Below are 25089 nucleotides of genomic sequence, written 5' to 3' on the forward strand. Positions count from 1 at the left end.
TTTCATTGGCAGTTGGAATTTGCTTAATTGTCTTGGATATGGCTCATTTCACATGCAAGCTTAGTAGCTGTTATGATTTAATCCAAAGCACTGTTAGAAATTCCCATCTGTTTGGGCATAAAGGAAGAGTTTGACATTTGGGGAAATACTCATTTACTTTCTTTCTGAGAGTTGGAAGAGAAGACTAATACCACTGTTATATCTCATGTCTGCATGCTAAATATGAACTACAGTTAGCTTAGCTTAGCAAAAAGACTGGAAACAGCTACCCTTGGGGGTTATGTGCCCATATTTCTTGGGCGGGACTAGTGACTTCCTGGGGTCTCTGACATTTGCTTGGTAACTGCTCCCGGCCAAAGAAATAGTCTGGCACATAAACCCCTGTAAAACGCCAAATAGTTGTTTTTACACTTTTTTTTAATGAAATGAACAAACAAGGTATAACGTATTAATTAGTGAGCTTTGGAGGTGCTGGTAGAGAGATTTTTGTACTCTTGGATGGAGCCAGGATAGCTTTTCCCCCGTTTTTCAGTCTTTATACTAAGCTAAGCTAACCTGTGGCTGGTGGTAGCTTCAAATTTACTGAACAGACATGACATCTATCCATTTCCTAAATGTCAAACAATTCCTATAAACATTAAGCACCAAAGTTCATTATTCATTCTATTTATTAATTACAAAATACAAGAGGAAATAAGGTGAAAATTCAAATTAATAAAAAGCAAGAGAAAAGCAGTCAAATGTGTAAGCAAGAAAGAGAGAAAACTGGCACATTCCATTAGGTCCAAATGTGCTTTCTCTGTTTTAATTCATTTTTCTTTAATTCATATCTTATGGTGCCCAGCAGAGTGACTGGAATTACATTTATTACGTTGAATTGGATTCATGAGCACAGGAAGGGATTAAACAGGCTAACAGTCAGGTAAATGAGGACTTATAGTGGAAGAAAGACTTTGTGTATTTTTCCTGCACATTGTTGAGTTTGTGTGTGTTGTGTGTGTGTATTTGTGTCTGTTTGGTGTGTGTGTCTTATGTGTGCATGCTCTTGAGCTTATGTGTAAGCCTTGTCTTTGTTTGTTTTTGTTCCTTGTTTCTGTGTTTTAGCTTTGTTAAATTGTGCATGTTTGTGTGAGAAAGTGAGTGTGTGCTCCTTCGTCTAGGACAAACTCTGGTCAAAAACTTGATGAAAAACATTTTATGCTGTTAGTAAAGACTCTTCATGAATTAATAAAATCCCACGTTCATCCTCTGGTGACTGCAACTCATTCATCTTTTGCTGACTGGAGTTTTGTGACTGAGTGGGTGTGTCAGCAGATTGAGTCTCAGTCTGTGCATGTACATGTGTGTAAGTGAGAGCACTGTATGGTTGTGTCTGTTGTTCAGTGTGTCTTTTTTAGCAAGGATGACTAGGTTTATCTTGTTTGCCAAAGTCATGGGTGTTGTGGTTTGACCTTTGCCCTGCTGTTCATGGGAATGAATGCTTATACTGTACTTTTTGTGTGTGTGTGTTTGCTTGTGTGTTTGTGTTTGTGTCAGGGATCGACACCAATCTGAGAGACAGCCAGGGGAGAACAGCTCTGGAGATCCTGAGAGAACATCCTGCAATGCAATCCCAGCAGATCACTGCTCTTATCCAAGGTACAGTAAGACACACACTTTAGATTTAGATGAGTTTCACTTGAGAAATTGGGTCATTATTGCAGGAGCAAAAAATAGAATACTCATGTACAGTAAATGTAGTAGAACATAATGAAGACTAAAGATACAGTATTGACAGTTTTATAGATTTACAGGGTTTTTCATGTACAGATTAGAAACTTACAGGTGCAAGAGCATGAACAGGTGTCGAGATTTAAATGTCCTGAACTTTGCAGCTGCACTAAAACTCTAACAGATATGTCCTTTGGACTTTACTGTGTGAATTGATGCATTTGTAGAAATAGAAGTCTTATCTACTCAAAGAGACGATGTTCGATAGTTGGTGTGGACTGGCTGTAGGTGACATTTAAGTATGCACTTGATGAATCCTGCAGACATGTTGACATGCAGTGTGTGTATATATAGGCTGTAAAAATGTGAAAGGGCCACATTTTGAGATGTTTTTAACATGTGGATGTAGAGTATGACATTGTGACCGTTGTTGCATGCGGATGTGATTCAGTTGGGAAATCTTGTTTTCCAGGAAGTTTATCTTCTATTGGGGAAACAATGGGATCTCCTCTGTGTGTGTGTGTGTGTGTGTGTATGTGTGTGTTCACTTGCTGCAGTGGGATAGTTAGACAACTCAGGCCCTGTAAATGTTGTCCTTGATATTCCCACAATACAGTGTTCTTCCAAATTCACTTCCATTGTCTTACTGTTCAAGTTGGATATTGAATAAGGTGGTTGTCGATGTTTTCTGGAATTTGTGACAAAATTCATAGCTGCTGATTGTTTTGTTGAAGTATTTCATTTTAATGGATAATAGAGTGCTTGATGGTGGCAGTTTTGGCGTCTACTATACATTGAATTTGTTCAGACCCACGATGTACAGTATATACTGTTTTAGGAGTCAAAATCACAATCACTCATAAGCAGTTATAATAGATGTCCAGGAATCTGCACAGTAACAGAAACATTGCAATGTATCAGCACCTACTGTTATAAGATCTGTACTGGCACACATTGTGCAAGAACAGCATATAGACTAGGATAGATATAGACAGGAGTTGGACTACTACGCCTACCAAACATGAAGCAGAAGGAAAGAGTGAGTAGGTGAAGATGGGAGGTGAATGGGCTCAAATGTGCAAAACATAGAAATAGTAAGTCATATCCAACATACTGTACATACATATAAATATGTATGTACAGTATAAGTATATAAAACATATATAGTACCTTCATAGAAGTAGCCCCCTTGTTTTATCCAGCCATTAGTCCAAAACCCAAAGGTAATCAGTTTACTATATATGACACAGAAAAACAACAAATCACATGATGGGAGGAGCAGGAGGAGGTAATTTTTTGTTGCATACGTGTACATGAAGATAGTAAGAGCAAGCTCACAAAATCAGACATTTTTCATTATGCGACTTAAATGTCCGGCACAAATTCAAGCAAAAGAAAAATAAGTTTGAGTTTTAGTGTTTTCACTTTTTTTTTCAGTCTTCCTCATCTTGGTCCACCTGCCATTAAAAGGCCTGTTTTGGCTCTCTTGTTTACTGCTGTGTGTTTTGTGTGTGACCAGTGATTGTTAGTGTGAGTTTGCTCCACAGTCCCCGTTGCCCAAAGATTCTCCATATTGCACCTTCTAAAGACAGTGTTGTCGTGAGGTGATTATGAGGCTCAGTATGAACGCTATAATCTGTGGCTTGGAGGCCTTCACTATCTGTCCTTGTGTAATCTGTGGGTGTATGTAAGGCACGCAGTTACAGATGATTTAAAGAGAGTGAGATAAAGGCTGACAGAAATGGAGGGATAGAGGGATGAGGACAATATGTCAGAGCCTAAATTAACAGCGAGTTGGTCTTAACTAGAGGGCAAAGATTGAAAGGGGAACACAGACTGAATCTCAGGAATGTTACAAATTGGCCACAGCTAGAAAATAACAGATATAAAGTTGATATTGAACCAGGGAAAACACAGTGATGCAAAGCAAATGTAGTTAGAATTGGTGATTCCAGTTTCCCATGTCATGTTTAGAGCTCAAAGAATCTGATATATACAAATGAGGAAAAAAGGGTCATCAAGTTTCCCCTTTTTATTTCCCCTCAAGTAGTTTTAAAGCTGCACTTATCAATTTTTTTATATTAACAAAGGATCAAGTGATGATGTGTAATGTGAAAGTGGTTGCTCGTGGTGAAGAATCACCTGATTCTGCTGTTCCTCTCAGCTCTATGGAGGGTTTTAGCGTCTTTCAGTTCATTGTTTTGGTTTTATGGCCCGTAACATAACTGTTTTGGTTCAGTCTTACAGCTCTCATCAACTTTGTTTCCAGTGGCAGCAGACAGCTGTTTTCAGCAACAAAGCTTTAAAAAGGCACTGTATGTTACCTGCCCCACACCAAACAGCAGACAGATAAAGTTAGCAACTAGCTGGTGAATATAGTGGAGCATTTAGCTGATAAAGAGCAAGACATTTTCTCAGGAGTTGATGGAGAGAAAAACAGAGCTAAAAGGAGAGTAAATAGTGGACTTAAATTTGTCAGGTGGCCAGAAACACGACTCCAAACGAATGCTAATGTTGCTCCATGTCTGCTGTATGTGTAAATAGACAACTGTTTGCTAACATGTCTGCCACAACAACTTTATAAGGTGTCAATGTTGTGTTTACAGCTTGTTCTGTTTCCCCTAAGTGGCCACACAAATCAATTATTGCTGCTTTAAGTTATGAAAAATCATTTTGGTCCACAATGTTGGACATCATATACAAATTTCCTGTGTGCACTGATGTGATAGTGAGCTGCTGTAACAAAAGAGTTTCCCCTCGGGGATCAGTAAAGTATTTCTGATATTTTGTGTTAGCTTGTTCCAGCTCTTTATTGAAGCTACAGTAAACCCAAGACTGCATGATTTTTTTTTTTATGGCATTACTATCTCATCAAGTGGAAACATTCTAGATGTCTTGCATACTATGTTGTACACATTTCCCCAACATTCAGCTTGACATATTTGGTTTTAAATAGAGCTTGGCTGCACAGGATGAGCTTCTACTGACTGGCCAGTGGTGGGTCAGTAGGGTTGAATATGTTAAATGTCTTTTTTCACTTGAACTTTATCCAGTATCCTTTGAATTCTGCTGCTCAAATCCTGAGCAGTGCAAATAAAATACTGTGCCTTTTTGTGACTCAGAATATTTGTAAATATGCAGTGATCACGATGATTATGAAACTAAAGACAATAAAATGTCCAGAATCAAAGATGGAAACACTTTTAAAGACATGAATAGACCACTTGTAGCTTTTTAAATGTCATGTGATAGTAGATATTGGTCAAGAATAGAAGACATCAAAATCTAATCTCAGCAAACCAGTGCTGGAAACGGAGAGATTTTTGGACTTTAGCATACATAGGAGACTGAATGTGTTTGTGAGGGCGAGGAAGAAAGAGAGGGAGAGTGAGGGAGAAAAAGGACACAGCTGTGACTTAGTAAAAAGATCAGCTGCATGCCATTTCCTGTTGGAGAGGAGTTAGAAAAGGACACACACACAAAGACCAAAAGACCTGTCATTTACTCAATTGTAGCAGCTGAGGGGCTTTCTGGTTGCCACAGGCACCTAATTATGAATAGATTCTCATTTGATTTACAGAGCATGAGTCATCCTACTGTTCGAATTCATTAACAGTTCACTTTTTACTGCCCAGCAGCAACTGGTTATGTACTTCAGTGCAGTGCAGTAGTTTATCTGTAGCACCAGGCTGTATGTCTTCTGCTGTTTATGAAGAATCTGAAGTTTGAGTACAGGGGAATAAAACTGTCTAAGCATTTTAATCCTTCCTTTCTGACTCTGATACACATTCCCATACATATTTCTATGCAAATGTTGTGTATCATAATTATTGAGCTGAATGTCAAAATTTATAGTAGTAGAAAACTACACACACACTTTCCTGACATTTAATAGGGTTCCTCATTAGGACTCTGCAGGGAATCTGCCACATGATTTCTCTGTGTAATTGTGTTTGTGTGTTTTTGGCTGCTAATGCCTCACTTAAGCAAGTTTATTATTGAGTCGTCAACCTATTTTCTGCCTGCACACCTGAATCTGCTTTCTCTTCTCTTCCTCCTCCCTCCTTCCTACCCACTTCTTTTCCCACATAATTCTTATCTTTTGCTTTTATGAACAGCAGAGCTCTATTTGCAGAAGCTGTGAAGTGAATTTGCAGTGTGGAGAAAAGTGCGAATTGAATGCAGCACAAGCTGTTTACCATGCTGATGGTTGTGCTATTATATTGATCTAGTAAAATGCCTCTGAAATGCTTTTCCTCCCTTATCCTTCTCCACCCTCCCACCACCATCACATTCTCCTCCAAATTCTTCTTTGGGCCTATGTCTCTTTCTCCTCTTTCTTCCTGTTTCCCCAACATATTTCTACTTTCCCCCTCTTTCTTGTCTTTCATCTTGTCTCACCCTCCACCTTCTGACCCCTTCTCATCACTTTGTCCCCATGTCTCTTTAGAATATATGATGGATGAGATGGAGAGGATGAGTATCGTGGAGGAGTCTGTTCGCAAGTGTCCCATCCCTGCACCTCGAACCTCCGTTCCATCGCCCTCTGCCTCCCCCTCCCTCAGACACAAGAGTGAGTAAACACACACATACACAATTGTGTACCACAATACATTAATTACAGAGATTCAGGGTGCTCATAAAGACATTTTTATTATTTTCTGACCAGAAATGTTTCAATCCAAAAAAGACAAAGTGGTAGAAAATAAGATTTTCTTTTGAGAAAGGGACAGAAACCAGCAGCATAGATGTTGAATAACAACTCATACTGGAAATTACATTTTGCATGAGGTTCAGAATATGTTTTAAAATATGCCAAACATCTCAGAAATAATCAGATAAAAAATGCATTCATATAAGTAAAGGAAATATACTGAAGGCCAACTCTGCAGCCCAGAGGAAGAATTAATCTTTCAACGATAATATATTTAAGCTGATTTTTGTGCATTTATATATCTTTTTATGTGGGAGAAATGTACCTCCTAAACTTGATCTGAAGTAGTATTTATTTCTGCAGTATGGGCAAACAATGCAATATAAATCCAGCCATGGACAGCAGCTCCTTTAGTGGAGAAAAACACTTACTACCTTTCTGATCAGACATACATTTCCCCTGTCTAGCGCTGCCCCCTGTGTTAGAATAAGACATTGCAACAAGCTGAGCTGCTGATAAACTGTCCTCTCTCATTGACTGTCAGCAGATACTATAATTACCTCCGATACTCTTGGAGGGGGGTGAGAGAACGTGATTAGCACAGTTTGCTCCTCAGAATGTGCCTGAATGCGACTTTGAACACATCAGCAGTGTAGAAGGTGTTTTGAAACCAATAGTTCTGTCTTTGCTTTTTGGCAAAGGTTGATTCTGGTGATAAAGCAGGCTAACAAGTTTAACAAGGCTAGTAACTTTTTTTACTAGCAGTGATAGAGACTGGTTTCATACTAATGCTTTAAGGAACTTTGGATGTATTTCTTACTTAGCCCCCTCTCTCTTCCTCCCTCCTCTCCCCAGATGATGCTGTGACAAGTGAGCTGTCCAAGCTGCTCCACGAGATCAAAAAGTGCCGGGACAGGGACTATTCCTTCGAGGAGCTCTGCCACACCATCTCCTCCCACTCCATGGACAGCTTTGGCAGTGGGCGTCTCTCTGACGAGGAGCGCTCAGATAGACCCAACGGCACCCTGACCCGAGTCAGCAAGGTACAGTGCTCAGTTGCATTTGAAGGAGTCTGGTCTTTTGGAGAACTTACTTTGTAGACAGAAAAACCACACAGACCCCCAGTCCCTGCTGTGCATAAAAGAAGTGCATAAAAGCAGGCTTTTCTCTGTTAAACTAAAAGCATGTGCATGCATGTCTATCAACTCTGCATCATGTGTTTGTGTCATTTTTTGGAGGTTTTATCACTACAAATGTTCCAAATGTGTCAAAGATCTTTTACTGAAATAAATGCTTGTACTTTGTCTATGTTGACAACAGAGGGCAGTATCAGAAAGACTGATGCCTTTGAGCTGGCTTGTCCAATTGGGTATTCACTTATTGCTGCTGAACCACAACAGCTTCTGTTTGTTGTTTGCCTGAACTTGTTTAGAATTGTAATTATTCTTTGTGCTCAAACAGCCATTCACAGCCTGCAGACATTGTTTTCCTTGACCTTGCTTCTTCTTATTTGGCGCCTTTTTATACTGAAATATTGTTAGTCGAATCTACTTCACTTGTTTTCTCTCTCTCCACACTTTCTCAGTCACACACACAGAGGAAAACTGATTAGACCTTATTGGTTTGAATTCCATTTTGGGGGTGAAATAGCTGACTTTTATTTGTATTTGCCAAGAGAATCACAGCTGCAGTTTAATATTAACAACCAGCGCAGCGTGATGGGGAGGCTCTGAGCTTCTTCAGTTCCACTATCCAGGAAGTGAGACGCACTGCAGGACACGGAGCTCATCTATCACACTGACCCCTCCCCCCCCGGGCCAGCCATGTTTCCCACGTTTGTTTCTACTTTTCTTTCTGTTTCTCAACTTCTCGCTCACCTACATCAACACACACCTCAGTGAAGGAATATTGTGACACTGATCATTACCTTTTCCATTACTGTAATAAGCTGAACATGGAAGCAAGCTGAGGTATTTTTACATACAGTGCAGCAGGCGTTCAAACCTGCTGAGGCTTACACACGTGCATGTGCGCTGAACACACACACCTCTGCTCACTTAGGCTTTAATTATCTCAATCCATCTTGTGTCCCTCTCTCTCTCTCTATAAGTACCAATTTGTATTCCATTACTGACATTCGCAGTGTGTTTGAGTGTTTATGTGCCCCCGGGCTACTGTCTGTACATGTGGCCGGAGCCATTAGTATGTGATTTGATGTGTCTTTTACTCATGAATAAAACATAAAATAAAAAAACATGACAGCACACACATACACACACACAAACGCAATGCAGGCTTCTCACATTACCATGGTACCCATTGTGTGTAAACCGAGGAATAATGGAAATACATGTTTGTGTGTGTGTGCATGTCCTGTATTCAAATGAGTACTTAAACCTATATGTGTCTTTTAAAGACAATTCCACTGTTTTACTGACACTGGTAATATTTTCTGCTGATATTTATACAGTATCTTTGAACTCACCCATTTTCCATAGAAACACAAAGGCTGCCAATAAAGATTATTTTCAATATTTAGTCTGTTAAATGTATTAATCAAATAATAATTTAGTTAGTTAGTAATTATTCAAATAGCTTATCAAATAGCTTATTTTGTCCAACCAACAGTCCAAACCCCAAAAGTATTATATTTACAATGATATAAAACAGAGAAAAGCAGCAAATTCTCATATTTGAGAAGCTGGAACCAGAAAGGTTTGGCATTTTTGCTTCTTGATTAATTTTCTGTTGTTTTTACATTCATTATATTTAGTTAGAATTTTTGCCTTTTCAGGTTAAAAAATGGGTCTGAAGCAGTGTTTAGACTGAAATACAAATGTTACTCATTTATACATTTGGTTTAAATGTTTAAGGCTCATTATTTTTTTTTACTTTTTTTCTGAAATTATTTTCTTTATAGAGGAAAAAAAGATTTATTTTAATATTAAAACATGAAAATTAGATTTAACAACAGCCATGCCAAACTGACATGGTGAGACTCGTAAATATTACCTGCTAATAATCAGCAACAAGCAGCAACCTCCTGGGATGAAAAATTAAGCCAACAGCCTCACAGAGGTTGCCACTTGATGCTAACATGCTCACAGTAACAATGCTAACATACTGATTTTTAGCAGGTAATATTTACGACTCTCACCATCTCACTTTAGCCTCTTAGCATGCTAACACTTGCTAATTAGCACTAACAATACAGCTTGAGGGTATATTGTCATAAACCAAAGTAATTTTGATCTGATTACTGTGCTAGATGAAACATTTCACAGCAATCATCTAATTATTGTCAAGATATTTCACTCTGAACCAAAAATGTCAACCAGCTGGCAATACTAGAGGAAACGTTGGTGAGGTAATCCCCTGCTTCATCCTATGTTCATCCTCTGCTGAGCAGATATAGACCAATATATGTAAAAAATTTCATGGCAATCCATCTAATAGTTGTAGAGACAGTTCAGTCTGGACCAACCAACCGACATTGCCATACGTGGAGCCTAGTGTGGCTAAAAAGATAAAAAATACAAAAATCTGTGTGAACATCACATTTTAAATTTTATCAACACAAACACTCTAAATCTAACCATTTATTGTTTTTTAATTTATTTTTAGATACTCTGGTAGTTAATCAACTGCTCATGTGCCTTTTGTGTCTGTTTTTTTCTGTTTCTATAACTGGAAACTGAGCTGTGTTACGAGAGAACCATATTTACAGTAAACTGTTAACAGTGTCTTCTGGCAGCAGGAAAATATTTGAATGTGTGGGGACATAAATCTGGGTGGAAATTAGTTCAAATTGATCTGCTTTAAAAAGAATTACTTTTCAGAGTCAGATTATGTCAAATGATGAATCACATTTTTGGTTTCCGCCATCAAATGAACTAAGCCAATTTGTTAACAAGCCTTCAAAATGGGCACACACAGACATTAAAAACATCCTAGTTAAATAGAAGAAATTCTCAAAATAGTAATCTAGCTCTTCAAAGGTTTCCCGCAGACAACTAATGTAATATTGATCAGTTATGCACTCCTCAGTAATGAATAATTAATGGTGTCCTTTTTATTGAACACTGGCTGATATCTGATTTTTACTGTAACGAAGGGATATATCTGTCTATTGTTCATGTATACTGTGCAGTATGTGTATACGAGGACTGCAGTCCATTTTACATCAATCAATATTCCAGTGTTGCAGAGGGCCCTTTGCAATCTGGAGCGATTGGTGACCTTTTGGTTTCAGCCTCATTTTCTGCCTCTATCTCCAGTCTCGCTGCTGCTTTTCCCATCTGTCCTCCCCTTCCTCTGTATCTTCTCTCAGTTTAATTTCTCACAGTTTTCTTCTTGCCTATATTAAAAGCTAGATGTTAGACACTGGGGTGACATCATCTCTCTATGTAATCTGCTGTGACCTGCGTCGTTTTCTGCATCATATGGTTCACTGAGATATCAGGTGGGCTGTATCGGCCTCTGACACCTCATGCCACAGAGCTCATCCACGCACCTGCCTCCTGGGAGCCAATGAGCCCTAGGAAAGGACACTGTGTGCGTGTGTGTGTGTTGTTCTGCTGTTCCTGCTACTTTTCTCTTTTCTGGTTAACTCATTGTGACACCCAGAGCAGTAATGCAAAGGCATTTCCACTTTAAATGCTGTGTCACTTGTTTGAATCACTTTATAAATCTCTGTGGGTTTGTCACTGCGAGCGACCCCTTTCACATCACACCTTTTCATTTGATAAATTGTTAATGTAAAAAATATTGATTAAAGCAGCTTTAGAAATAACTTCACTTTGCCTTCTGTCCTTAGAAATCTCTTCTCACACTGTATAAATAAACTTTAGTTCAGTTTTAATTTCCCAGTTCTTAGATAATGCAATCGCTGATTAATCTGACCTTTGACCTCCTTACTATATTGGTTACTTGTTATGTTGGCGATCTCGTAATTTAATAGTTTTTTCATATTTGTGCTTACAGCGACCGACCCCGCCTCTCGCCGCAGCCCTGGAAGAGGATGAGGTAGAAAAGAGTTGCGGCCCTGCTGGATTCTGGGAGGCTCTGACACCCTGCAACGGCTGCCACAACCTGGGCTTTTCCAGCCTGTCACAGGTACACACACTCACACGTGCAAGCACATGCACGCACACAGCCTGAATTAGCCTACTGTAACTGGACGACTCTCACTTAAATTACAGCAAGTATTTTCACTGCTTATTTGTATTATATTGTATTTTATAGTGTGCACATAATGGAACTTATAGAACATAATAATCATACCACTTCCGTTTGTCACCTGGTGTTGTGCAGCATATATGCATGCACACACACGTTGCCTCACTTCATTGAAATTACAGGCTAGTGATATTGCCATTGTTCTGAGTCAATACTTTCACTGGTTACCTTGGGAACGCAGTGAATGAGCTGTCACCAGAGAGACTGGCTCTCCTGGCAGCTCTGTATACTCAGTATCTGTCTCTTTCCTGCTCTCATGCTTGTTCTGTCTATCTTTCATCTTCACGTTCTCTCTCCTTATCTGAATTTTCCCAAAATCTCCTTATCTTTCCAGTTTTGAAGCTTTTACCTTTAGGAGTAGGCCTTGGTTCATGAACTTTGAATGAATAACAGTCAACTGAAATACCTGTTACAATGAGATCACATGAAAGGATAATCATCCCTGTGTGGGAAATGTGAATATTGCAGCAGCAAAGTACTATGGTGTAGAATATAAATGTGACTTTTAGCATTTGACTGAAATAATTTTTCTTTTTCTTGACCAATACCAGCATGATTTTTCTGTGAGAAAAGTCATGTCTTATCTCTGATATCAACAATTCATATGAGCACACAGTACTCCTTAGCGTATCTTACATCTGCAGCACAGACAGAGCATTTGACAGCTTAAATAGACCACCTAATTAAATTGGGGATGTTGGATCTGTGTAAAAATTAGTGAGTGCAGGCTTTGTGTTGAATGTTGATAGCTATTGCTCTTTCTACTGTATGTTAATTATCAAAAAATCACATACTAACATGTCTACCTACCAATTTAAAACCAGACAAATGTAAATACACATGTACAAATGAGACTATGAGAAGTTATGGATTACTGTACAGCATTACAAGGGTGTGCAAAAATGGCTTTGACAAAAAAAGAGAAGTATATACACCTTTCAACATATTTATGAGCTTAAGGCCAACAGCAGTAAGTTGCACTTGAAAGGATTTGTACTTAAAGCCCTTTTATGAGCCTAAATCACAAAGTGAGGCTGCAATGTGAGTCTCCTATCCCCATTGATGTAGACTTCATATATTTACCCTCCTTGCCCAAATGAAATATTAATGTTAGGTATGGTGAATTAACCACCCACAAATCCATGAAAAACTTGCTTGTTACACACTTCCTGCACAGCAAGTTTATTGATCTATCTGCTTACATGGCAAATGTGTATACATTGTGTACATATTCTCTTTTTTCTCCTCCATTTGAATCATATGTTTTTTTTCTTTAGTCATTCAGATGTTTTTATTTTGAATATTTAATTTTTTTTAGTATTTCAGTCTTACTGTATTTCTCAAAATATAGTGTATATTTTATACTGAATATACACAATACAATGATACTGCCCAGTAAAATACTGTACATTAGTAGCGCAAATCAGTAGATAATGATACTGTATATGCTGTACAGTAAGGTGAAAGATTGTCCTTCAAATATAATTAACTGTACATTGGATATATTTACACCCACAGGAAGAGGTCTGTTATATAATATGAGTTAAGATAGCAAAATAAATGCATTTAAAGCATATGGTAAACTAGAGGGTCTGAAAAGTGTCTTTGTGGCCCCAGTCTGAAGTTTCCAACCAGCAAAACCTTTTTGGGGATGAAAGGCAAGGCAATACTTGAAAATTACCATTGAGGTAAAATTATACGACTTCAGTCTATCACCTCATCAAGATAGCTTTGAACTGGCTCCACAGTCATGACAAAAGAAAAATACACAAACATAAGTTTGAAGTTGTCCCAATTCTATCTTTATTAGCTTGAGGGGAAAATAATTATAACTCCATACAGAGAAAGCTTAGTTCACCAACTTTAGATCTTGTGCATCTCTCATACCTTTTGTACCTGAGTATACCCACTGATAAAGTATGTTGCATGAATTGTAGTTCCTCTGACACTTGTTACCCCTCAATGCCAATGTGTGAAGTATCCTGTTGTACCTTTTAACCAAAACTCTAGAAAAGAAAGCTTAATCCAAACTCTTTTTTTCTTCCGTCCTTCCTTCCTCACCCCAAGCCCTTCGTGCTGCGTATATAAGTGTGGCTAAGTGTGTGCAGATGAGAGTGTTTAGCGGTGAGATGCATGCTGGCTCAAACAGCAGGACATCTGACATTTACAACACAACAGACCCTCTGTCTTGTATACTGGCAGCCTGCCTGACTGACTGGCATGCCGCCTGGAGAGGTTTGCACCTGGATGAATGTGTGTGTGTGTGTGTGTGTGTGTGTGTGTGTGTGTGTGTGTGAACAAAAATGTTGGTGCGTAGAAAAAAAAAGAGCCTTTGTGTATGTTAGGTGTATGGTGGCATCAGCTTTGGTATGTGTGTGCATGTGTGTCTGAATTTGGCAAGACATTTTGAATTTGCATAAGTGGGTTTGTGTGTGTGGGTTTTATTAAAGAAGGAAGGAACAGAGTGAGTGAGGAAAGATAAATTGAGTTGTTGTTGCATAATTAAGTTAGTACCGTGCTAATTTGCCCTGTGTAATTGTGAATAAACAGAGTCAACATAAACAGAGAAGCTGGTGCATCCCCTCTGAGGATGAATGGACTAAGTGAAACACTCTCATGCTGCGGTTTCTCCCATCATTTCCCATCCTTCCTTCTTATTATCCCACATGAGATCTGTCAACCTAATTCTTTTTTAGCTTGTTTTCTATCATCCCTCTCTATCCCATGTTCATCTCTCTCTCTTCTATCTTTCACTTTATATTTCAGTAGAAGTGTTTTAACCTTTTGTATCGATTGTCTGAGCGCTCAGTTTTCTGGTTGTCCAGCTGTCACTCAAGACTGTCTGTCAAAGAACTGGACTTGACTAACAAGTGATACAGAAAAGGTCCCTGTACTAAAAACTTCAGATTCACTGCTTAAAACAGTAGTTTAGATTGAGTTTTATGTAATTTTTAAAAATGTATGTGTAAAGCCAAATGGATTTCTGTCACACACAAGGTATTAATGTCATCTAGTGTTCTTTCTTAGTATATCATTTGTATTTTTAATGTGTAAAGAACCTATGTAAAGGCCCCCAAACAGTTTTTTGATGGCATCCTACATACATTTCTGCAAAAGAACAATTAAGGATTTTAGTTATTTAACATGAGAGATTTTGTTTTGTCTCTTTAGCTGCTTAATGCTCCAGTTTGTTCACCAGATAGTTGCTAACTGTGTCTGTCTGCTGTTTGTGGGTTTTTAGAGCTTTTTCGAGATCACTTTCACATGCAATTATAACCTTGTGATCCATTGTTAATATAAACATATTGATTATAGCAACTTTAAGATTTGAAACCAAGTTTTCAGGCGCTTTAAAATACTATAGTGTTTGAGTTGAAATTAAGTAATTTTGGTCTTGCATTGTATTTGGTACACCTTAGAAAAGCCTCTCCATATAATGCAGTACAATATAACAGGACCACAAACTACATTCTCTAAAATGTAGTTGAATCAACACCTCTCTTAAAACAGAAACTGAACAATGTCATGATGTTAGTATCTTTTGCAGAAATATTGTATTAGCCTGCATTAGTTTTAGCTATGTGTATCTTATAAACTGGCAATTGAGTGTTTGTGTGTCTGTGTGTGTATTGTATATGTCTGTGTGAGTGTGCACGTGCCTAAGCAGGTGCATGCACAAGTTATATGAATGTGATTACTAGTGATCGTTTGTGTGTGTGTGTGTGTGTGTGTGTGTGTCTACACAGTACACGTGTCAGAAGAGTGCACTCTGTTCCAAGCTAATGAATTTTGCATGTCATTGCAGTCTGTCACATGTTTATGTTTGTGTGTGCGCGCATGCGGGCATACATGCCTACATGCCTACATAAGGAAGCTTCCCTTGTTGTGAATTTTCTTCGCCAGCCACAGGTTTCCTCCCACCATCGCCATGTGAACGCCGACTGACGCCAAAGTGTGTGTGGAGGAGGTTTCCTCTGCGACATTGACTTTAAGAAAGAAGTTCAGAACTCACTTGCAGAAACCTTGAAAGCAAAACAGAGAGATTGAAAAGGGAGAAAGATAATAAACGAATGCAAGAAAAAGATTCAGATAGAGAGAGGTCGGCAGGGTTGCCAGGCAACCTAGAAATTCATGAAATGTCAGTCGTAGGATGTCCACCATTGACAAATCTCAGACACCATCAGCACAGGTGCGTCACAGTGTTGCGCGCGCGCACACACGTCAGCGTTTCCCAACTGTGTCTCTGATCTTCACTCCTCTTTTAATGTTCTCAGCCCGGGAAGTTTTAAGGAGTTGGGGGGAGGGGGGCAGGTCTGTGTTGCACTGGCAGAGGTTAGGATCAGAAAACCAAGAGGGCTCTTAAAGATGTTAAGGAACATCAAAGGAAGGTGTTTCTGAGAGGGCAGGGATTATATGGAGAGCTTTATAAGCCTGTAAATGAAGGACTTCATGTGCTCTGTGGGAGATTGGGAGAGGTTTTTGATTTAATCTATTATACAGTTTGGGATCATATGTTTTCAAATGATATAATAATTTTGTAAAGTTCAATATTGTCGTGTTAGGCTGTAATAATAATGCCGTGATATATTTAAAGTAATAGTTTGACTAGCTGTTTCCGCCTGTTTGTAGTCTTTAGTCTTTAAGTTCAAATAACCGGCTTATTTACCGTGCAGACATGAGAGTGGTATTGATCTTGTCACCTAACTTTCTGCAAGAGTGAATAAGCGTATTTCCCAAAATGTAAAACTATTTCTATGACAAAAAGTAAAAAACAACATTAACGCTGAAGGCATAAAACGTGCAACAAGTGTAAAGTTTTACTTTACACTTGAACTTCCTGGAAAACTGCTCCTTCTTGGAAAATAGTGACTGTGCCCGAAATCATTCCTATCCCTGTATGTAGATGGAGACCATTTTTTGATACAGCCAATCAAATCTTGCATAAAGCAGTAATGAGCGACCAAACATTCACCTGGGAAATGTGCACTGCTAATGTCAGTTTGCAGGCTAGATAGCTGATTAGCTGTTTAGCTGCAGCACATTAAACAGCATGTAAACATACCTGCAAATGTCACTTTGGTCCGGTTAGATGGTGTGGTTCTCACTCTTCAATATCACTGCTGTCCAACACACTGTCTGCCTATGACAGCGCAAGTTTGTTTACTTACTCTTCAGTTCTCTATGGTGTAACATCGACACTCTGCCAGGCTGCCAGCTGCTGTCAATCAAACATGGACACGCCCCTCCGGTTGGCTGAGACAAAAAGGAGCTTTTCTGATATTTCACAAAAGACCTTATTTCTTCCTTTTTTAATAATTAAAACTTTTATCAGTACAGTTAAAAAACAAATTGACATTATTTTTGAAAAGGGATGACTAACTAAAACTCCACAATGCATATATACGTGTGTTGGCGTATTTATTGGGGTAAAAATGTGAACGAGTTTACCTTAATAAACATGAAGTGCCAGGAGAAGCTGGTGCTGAACACCATCATGCCAGCTGTCATCTACAGCTTGACCACCAGCAGTTCGCCTACAATGCCAGGAGGGGACCTGAGGTTGAAATAGCATGTCTTCTCCACCCCCTGCTACAAAATCTGAAATCACCAGGCAACTTTGTCAGAATCCTCTTCATCGACTTCAGTTATGCATCCAACACCATCCAGCGTCATCAATTCTCATGCACTGAATATACAACTGCCTCAGTAACAGACTGTAAGGGTTGGCACAGTAACATGTCTAACCATCACCACCAGCACTGGACCACCACAAGGCTGTCTCATTTAACATCACCTACATTTATTAAGTGTTTTCAGAAGTGAGCTTACTGAACACACTGCAGGATGTTAAAACATATTGTGGGTTTGCCAAGTTGTATAAAATCACAGAAATGAATATATTTCAGTTAATTATTCATTTTATTAGCTTAAAACACAAATTAAAATGTTAAACAACAAAAATTCAAAGAGCCTAATTCTTTATCCTACTCTTTCTGCTGCTCTCTGTCTCTCTGCGGGACGTGATGCAGCTCTGTGCTTACAGTTAGTTCTTGTTAATGGCTTTATGCTCTATAGACTCTGCAGCTATAGACTACCTTCCTGTCAACCTAACCTTCACACACAGCTATAGTCAAATACTTTTTACTGAAACAGATTGGCACACACACACATGCTGCCCTTGAGTACTTGGAGATGTTCCCTGTGTGTGTGTGTGTGTGTGTGTGTGTGTGTAGTCTGACATCCCGCTGGAGTTCAGATATCTTGTTGTCCTGAGGTAAACAGGAAAAGGGAGAAAAGATTGGAGAAAGAGGAGCAGGAGCTACACGAAAAAAAGACCACCAACAGGAAAAAGTGTGTCCCACAGTACGAGTATTACTGTATACTGTAACACAACAACCGTTCCACTGGTGTTGAAGTGCTCTTGAGCAAGGTGTTCAAGCCAAAATGTTTCAGATGAGCCAACAGATTGGTGGAATTTATGCAATCGTTTAGTGTTGAAACCAAGCTGACATTCCAGGTATTAGCACGTAAAACACACACATTCACACACACACACACACACACACACAGGTGAAAGGGAGAGATAAGGGGAACATGTGTTTATGTGTATAAATGAATTAATTCTTTCCCTCATATTTAAACAAGACAAACAAGATGAGTGATTTACTTAGTTCATATTTAAAGAACATTCATTGTGCATGTGCAGACGTGTGTAATATCTTGCATGAGTCTTGATGTAAATGTGGAGTTAATATTTCATATAAAACATGACTTGTAAATATTCAGAGCTAATGTTGTTAGCACACAGTTGCTGTTTTTCCCTCATCTTCCTCCTGGAAACATGGTTATGCAAAGACAGGGTTGGGGGGGGGAAAGCTCATTGTAATGGGTTTTTGTCATTTTGAGTGATTGTTTCTAACACTAACAGGTTTATTGAGAGATACTGACGCAGCAGCAGGGTGATGTAGCATTACCCTACAGGGATCAATAAAGTTTCATCAGTAGTCTAATGATTTATAAGTCACTATAAAAGAGTGGGTCACTGTTAAAGACATACACTTATTTGCTTTCATGCTGGGAGTTAGATGAGAAGATTGATGCTTCTCATGTTTGTACGGTAAACATGAAGCTCTGTCCTAGGGGTAAACAAGCCCCCAAGAGTTTACAGCCATGTTAGCGGCTCTGTGAGGTTGTACTTTGGTACAAGAATGATATCATGAATGCTGTGAGCTAAATGTTAATGTCAAAATGATAACATGCTCACAATGACAATGCTGATGTTTAGCAGGTATAATGTTCATCATCTTAGTTTAGTATGCTAACATTTGCTAATTAGCACTGAACACAAAGTATTCAATTCGATTTTATTTACATAGCGCCAATTTATAACAGAAGTTATATCATTGCACTTTTCCTATAGAGCAGGTCTAGACCGTACTCTTTTTAATAGTGTTTACAGTTAGTACAGCTGAGGCTGATGGCAATGGGCTTACTTATGCAGGTATTTGAGATATTTCAGTCGGGATCAAAGTGGTGGACCAACCGACTGGCTGGCCGACCAACATCGTCATTCATATAGCTAAAAATCTGCCTACCTGTACCTCTAAAGATCACTAATTAACACATGTATTTTTTTGTTTATTTAATCCAAACAAGATAATACAACTTATCTAAGTTAAGCGTCTCCTGGCTAAAGCTTCATATTTAACAGACCGATATGAGAGTGGTATTGATCTTCCCACTTATCTCAAAGAAAATAAGCCCTTTTCCTAAAATTTCCAACTAATTCCTTTAAGACCATATGTGGAGATCTCAGCAGGTATAAATGAAGACATTTTGAAAGTCACAGGAAGATCCATGAATCACTAGTCGTGTTTCCGAGCTGCAATTTAATGCCACGGACCTTGTATTTTTTTTTTTCCAGACATATGTCGTGTGGCAGTTAAGCAGTGCTTAGTGGATTTCTCAAGGAGAATGACTTTGTGACAGATAATTTGGGGTCTAATGTTCCACTTCCTTTTCCTCTTTATGACCTCTCTTTTTGACTTGTCATTTTTCATTCTTTTATCACTTTCAGTCTTCATTTCTCCCTATAGATGATTCACGGTGTCCTAACAGATATTGGCTAAATCACCTACAGTAAGAACTGTTTCATTTGGAAGATTTTATAGGGAAAGATATGGTCTCTTAGTTGTTTCATAGATGTCACGTGTACATTTATGTGTATATATATATGTATATGTATGTATGTGTATGTGTGTATATATGTATATGTGTATGTATGTATATGTGTATGTATATGTATGTGTATGTATATGTGCATGTGTATGTATATATGTATGTATATGTGCATGTGTATGTATATATATACGTATATATGTACATATGTACGTATATATGTACATATGTACGTATATACGTACATATGTACGTATATATGTACATATGTACGTATGTACATATGTATGTACGTATGTACGTACATATGTATGTACATATGTATGTACGTATGTACGTACATATGTATGTACATATGTATATGTATGTATATATATGTATATACATACATATGTACATATGTATGTATGTACATATGTATGTATGTACATATGTATGTACATATACATATGTATATATATATGTATATACATATGTATATATATATGTATGTATATATATATGTATGTACATATATATATATGTATATATATATATATGTATGTGTATATATATATATGTACGTATGTACGTATATGTATATATGTGTATGTACGTATATGTATATATGTGTATGTACGTATATGTATATATGTGTATGTACGTATATGTATATATGTGTATGTACGTATATGTATATATGTGTATGTACATATATATGTGTATGTACATATATGTGTATATGTACATATATGTGTATATGTACATATATGTGTATATGTGTATATGTACATATATGTGTATATGTACATATATGTGTATATGTATGTGTATATGTACATATATGTGTATATGTACGTATATATGGGTATATGTACGTATATATGGGTATATGTACGTATATATGTGTATGTGTGTATATATGTATGTGTGTATATATATATGTGTATGTATATGTATGTGTATATATATATGTGTATGTATATGTATGTGTATGTGCATGTGTATGTATGTATGTGCATGTGTATGTATATATGTATATGTGCATGTGTATGTATATATATATGTATATGTGCATGTGTATATATGTATATGTGCATGTGTATATATGTATATGTGCATGTGTATATATATGTATATATGTATATGTGCATATATATATATATATATATATATATAAAAAAAATATATATATATATAATAAATATATATATATATATATATATATATATATATATATATATATATATATATATATATGTATATATATGTATATGTGCATATATATATATATATATATATATATATATATATGTATGTGCATGTGTGTATATATATATATATATATATATGTATATGTGCATGTGTGTGTATATATATATATATATATATATATATATATATATATTATATTATTTTTATTTTTTTTTGTGGTTAAAATTACAGTTACAGAGCCTACAATACCACTGTATAAAACAAAGAAGTGCTTTTGGGAGTTTCAACAAACCACATACTATATTTCACTACCCCCAAAACAAAGCCCATCAAAAACAAGGGCAGAACAGCTGTCATGCTGTGCTGTTGTCACATCAGCAAGATGTGTGTGTGTGTGTGTCTGTGTTCAAGGTTGCTGTGAATCTGATGGGAGCAGTAAGCATCCTTTAAAGCAATTCCCTGTATCATGATTGAGATAGAAAAACCAGAGTACCCATAAAAGTAATAAATAGGAAGTCATTTTTGCACTCTGAGCCGCCACTAAATGTACTGTCTGGTCCACAAAGAACAAGGAAAACTCATTCAGCAAAACAAGTGAGTCACCGAGTGCCCTTTTATTTCATGATTTTATTGTTTTAATTCCATTTTATGGAAGCAAGTAAAAACCAAATAAAAAAATCAGTATTACAAAAATCTGGGTTAAATTTGGATTATGAAAATACCATTTGTAGTCCAAACATTCTGTAGTTCCAGTGTTTTTTAATGACTTCCTTGCTGATCTGCAGCATACACAAAGAAACAGATGAATGTTTTAATGCATGAAATGAAAACCCACCTGGTCTTTTTAGGAAAACCTGGGAAATTCTGGTGGGTAAGCTTTACTACATGAAGTATATTGATGTATACTATAAATTTACATTGGAAAGACAAGTGAAAAATCATAAAAATGTGCTGAAAAATCATGGTTTTACTTTCCAGAAATGATCACAAGATAAATTCATGATGAATAATTAAAAGATTTGATGCACTACAAGTAGACGCACTTCATATGACATTAAGTGGGTGTGCTTCAGCTTCCTGTGGTAGGTTGTGTGACAGTCTGAGCTACACGTAGCTTTGTGAATCCAACACGTTATGGAAAGGAGTTAAAAGTACCCTGCGAAAGTTTTGAATACATTTGGTGACAGTTTGTGTCAGTTTTTGACTGCAGATCTCCAGACAGCAGATAGAGATTGTTGGTGCAGCAATTCAGGCCAGCACCAGTGTTTTTATAGGCTAGGTTCAACCAAGATTTGCCAGAATTTTTTGCCAGAGATCTTGCTAAAACTAAACACTCTACATGTGTGGTCTTGCAAGTAGATACAGAAATTTACATGTGCTAAAACAATAGTGAGAATAAAAAAACTATAAAAGGGAGAGAAAATACCATTCTGGCATTGTTTATCTGAGCCTGTTTGTCCAAGTATTTATTGTATTTATTTATTAAACCTTTATTGCTGTATGTAGAACATCAAACTGTTTTGTACATCCAATGTATCTATGCAGCACACTTGCACCTGAGCTGCCTCTTAGGGTGGTACAAAACGTCCTCCAAAGTTGTCAGGCTTGCAGTTAAGCAAAGTAAAAGTTCGGTCACACAGCAGCGGCTCTCTGTCAGCAGCCTCTTGCTCTTGCTGGTTGCCATGTCTGTGGGATTAAGCGTGGAGCCAGGAGAAGCCGCAGTTTGAGCTTTGCTCAATACAGCAGCCATCATGGAGAATGTGAAGGGTGTTATTTTCTGAGGAGTGACTGTCGGTGTCCCATGGGTGGCTCAGCTAGTTGATTTCTGTGGGATTAGCCAGCCATGGAGGCAAATCCAATTCTGCAAGGAAATTCCTGCTCACTGCTCTGACCAACCTGCACCTCTCTCTTTATATTTCACTCTTTGCTTTCACTCTTTCACTCTCTCATCTTTTCCACAACTGTATTTCTCATCTTTTTCTGCCATTAACCTTTTTATCTCTCCCTTTCTGTGTTCTGTTCAACATTTCTGGAAATACGCTTATTCGCTTTCTTGCAAATAACCAAGAAGAAATAGTTATCCTGGCTCAGTCCAAAGTAAAAAATGCGCCTACCAACACCTCTAAACTTGAAAAAGACGCATCTTGTTTAAACAGAAATATTAAAATGAAAATCTGTGGTTTTACAGTTTTACAGAGGAGTTACATGTTGAAACAAATATCTTGGTGACAGTCGGATGCAGTGACCTCGCGGCTTCCCTTATCCCTCTTATCATCACAGTGAGGTTGCCAGGTGAACCATCATGCCTGTACAGAGACAAAAAACTATGCTCACAACCAACTCTGGAAACCAGTACTATAGCTGGAGACACTGCACAGAAGTATTGGGCAGATGGATAAACTGTTGATTGTCAAGGAAAAAACAGTAAAACTAATGATGTTACCATCAGACTCAGCTGTACTTGGTGTTTAGTGCTTATTATCCAAAACTAAAATGGTAAATTATTCTAAACTAAGATGGTAAACATGGTAACATGGTAAACATATAACTGCTTAACGCTTAATGTTAGCATTTAGCTCAAAGCACTGCTCTGCCACACAGAGCCACTACTCTAAATCTTGTTTCACTTTGAACAGAGCCAGGTTAGCCCCCCCCCCGCTTCCAGTCTTCACGCTAAGGTAGGCTAATTAATGCACAGTCATGAGATTGGTATTAATCTGCTCATCTCACTCTCAGAAAGAAAGCGTATATTTGCTTGCATATCTGCGTATTAGCTTGAGTCAAGGACTGGGCTGTCTTTTGCCTCCTTTCATTTTTTAAATGTTGTTTGAGTGTTTCTCCAGTGCTGTCCTCTCATGACTGCACCTCTCTCTCCGTCTCTCCCCTCATTGATGGCCTCAGAGGGTCCATTGTCCTCTCTGGTGTCCACCCCTCCCTTTTCTCTCTAATCAAATAGCCTCCATGAGGAAATGCCAGCCAATTATAGCCTCTATTCATATCTGATGGCCTATGAACTCAGTGTACAGTGTATGTGGCAATGGGTTGGGTAGTGACTGCGACAGTATAGGGTTAAACAGAGACCAAGAGAGGAAGAGAGAGTCACAGGATTTAAGACTGTAAGATAGAAGTTCCTCGGATGTGACCAAAGCAACAGCGCATTTCCTATTTGGGCTATCAGCCCTGCACACATGCAAACGCGTGCGTGCGCGCGCGCACATGCACACACACACACACGTACACACACACACACACACACACACATATATATCCTTGTTCTTCTGTCTTTGTGAGGGCTGTCATTGACATAATGCATTCCCTAGCCCCTTACCCTAACCCTAACCTAATTCTAACCCAAACCTTAAAACCAAGTCTTGACCTTCAAACAGCCCTTTGAAGTTGTGAGGACCGACCAAAATGTCCTCACTTTCCAAAAATGTCTTCACTCTATAGGTAACAAAAACGTGTTTCAGTCCTCACTATGTAGCAAGTATAAGCACGCGCGCACACACACACACACAAAGTATATAGTACAAGCAGACTCAATTATGCATACACAGAGAAACACACAAAAAAGTATGCACATAAGCTTTCCCATGATCACATACGTTAACTGTATCTGCTGCAAGCAGACACACGTACAAACACCACACAGATATAATCACACACCATTACATACAATCCTTGGGTCACGTGCATGGGTGCCGTCTCTCTCACACACACACTCAAACGTTTAATCTGGCCTCTGCAGTTGGACAGAATCTGCATACGACCTGCTAATTAGTGGCCAGAGGAGGCCTCTGTTTGTCTGCTCTCTTCCTGTTCAGCTCAGACACAAGTTTCTCTGTCCTATCTCTGTCCTGAAAGATAGAGAGGGGTGGAGGGAGAGGGAGGGAAATGAATGAAGACCGAGTGTGTTTGTTTGTTGGAGGGACTGCTCATATCGAACCGCATGAAGCCTTTTCTTCCACTTTTTAAAGCCGTCTGGCCCCTTCGGGCCTGAGCGGGAAGAAGAGCAAGGACACATCAAAATATCAGGTAGCTAAACCTGTTGTCACACTGCCGGATTAATTTCATCTCCACATTTTCGCTTGCTCCCAGTCTTCACTCTGGACTTG

At 38.2% G+C, this 25089-nt stretch overlaps 1 protein-coding gene across 9 annotated transcripts in view; it reads left to right on the forward strand.

Annotated features, from left to right (window-relative positions):
• The window catches only part of anks1b (ankyrin repeat and sterile alpha motif domain containing 1B), a 235707-nt gene that overhangs the window by 92945 nt on the left and 117673 nt on the right, over positions 1-25089 (forward strand). For all 9 annotated transcript variants that reach the window (XM_044185785.1, XM_044185784.1, XM_044185790.1 and 6 more), the window contains 4 exons: positions 1537-1638; positions 6161-6283; positions 7220-7407; positions 11348-11479. In XM_044185785.1, coding sequence (XP_044041720.1) covers positions 1537-1638; positions 6161-6283; positions 7220-7407; positions 11348-11479 — 545 coding nt within the window. The remainder of the gene's footprint in view (positions 1-1536; positions 1639-6160; positions 6284-7219; positions 7408-11347; positions 11480-25089) is intronic.

Source organism: Siniperca chuatsi, linkage group LG23 (genome assembly GCF_020085105.1).
Source record: "Siniperca chuatsi isolate FFG_IHB_CAS linkage group LG23, ASM2008510v1, whole genome shotgun sequence".
NCBI classification, from domain to species: domain Eukaryota; kingdom Metazoa; phylum Chordata; class Actinopteri; order Centrarchiformes; family Sinipercidae; genus Siniperca; species Siniperca chuatsi.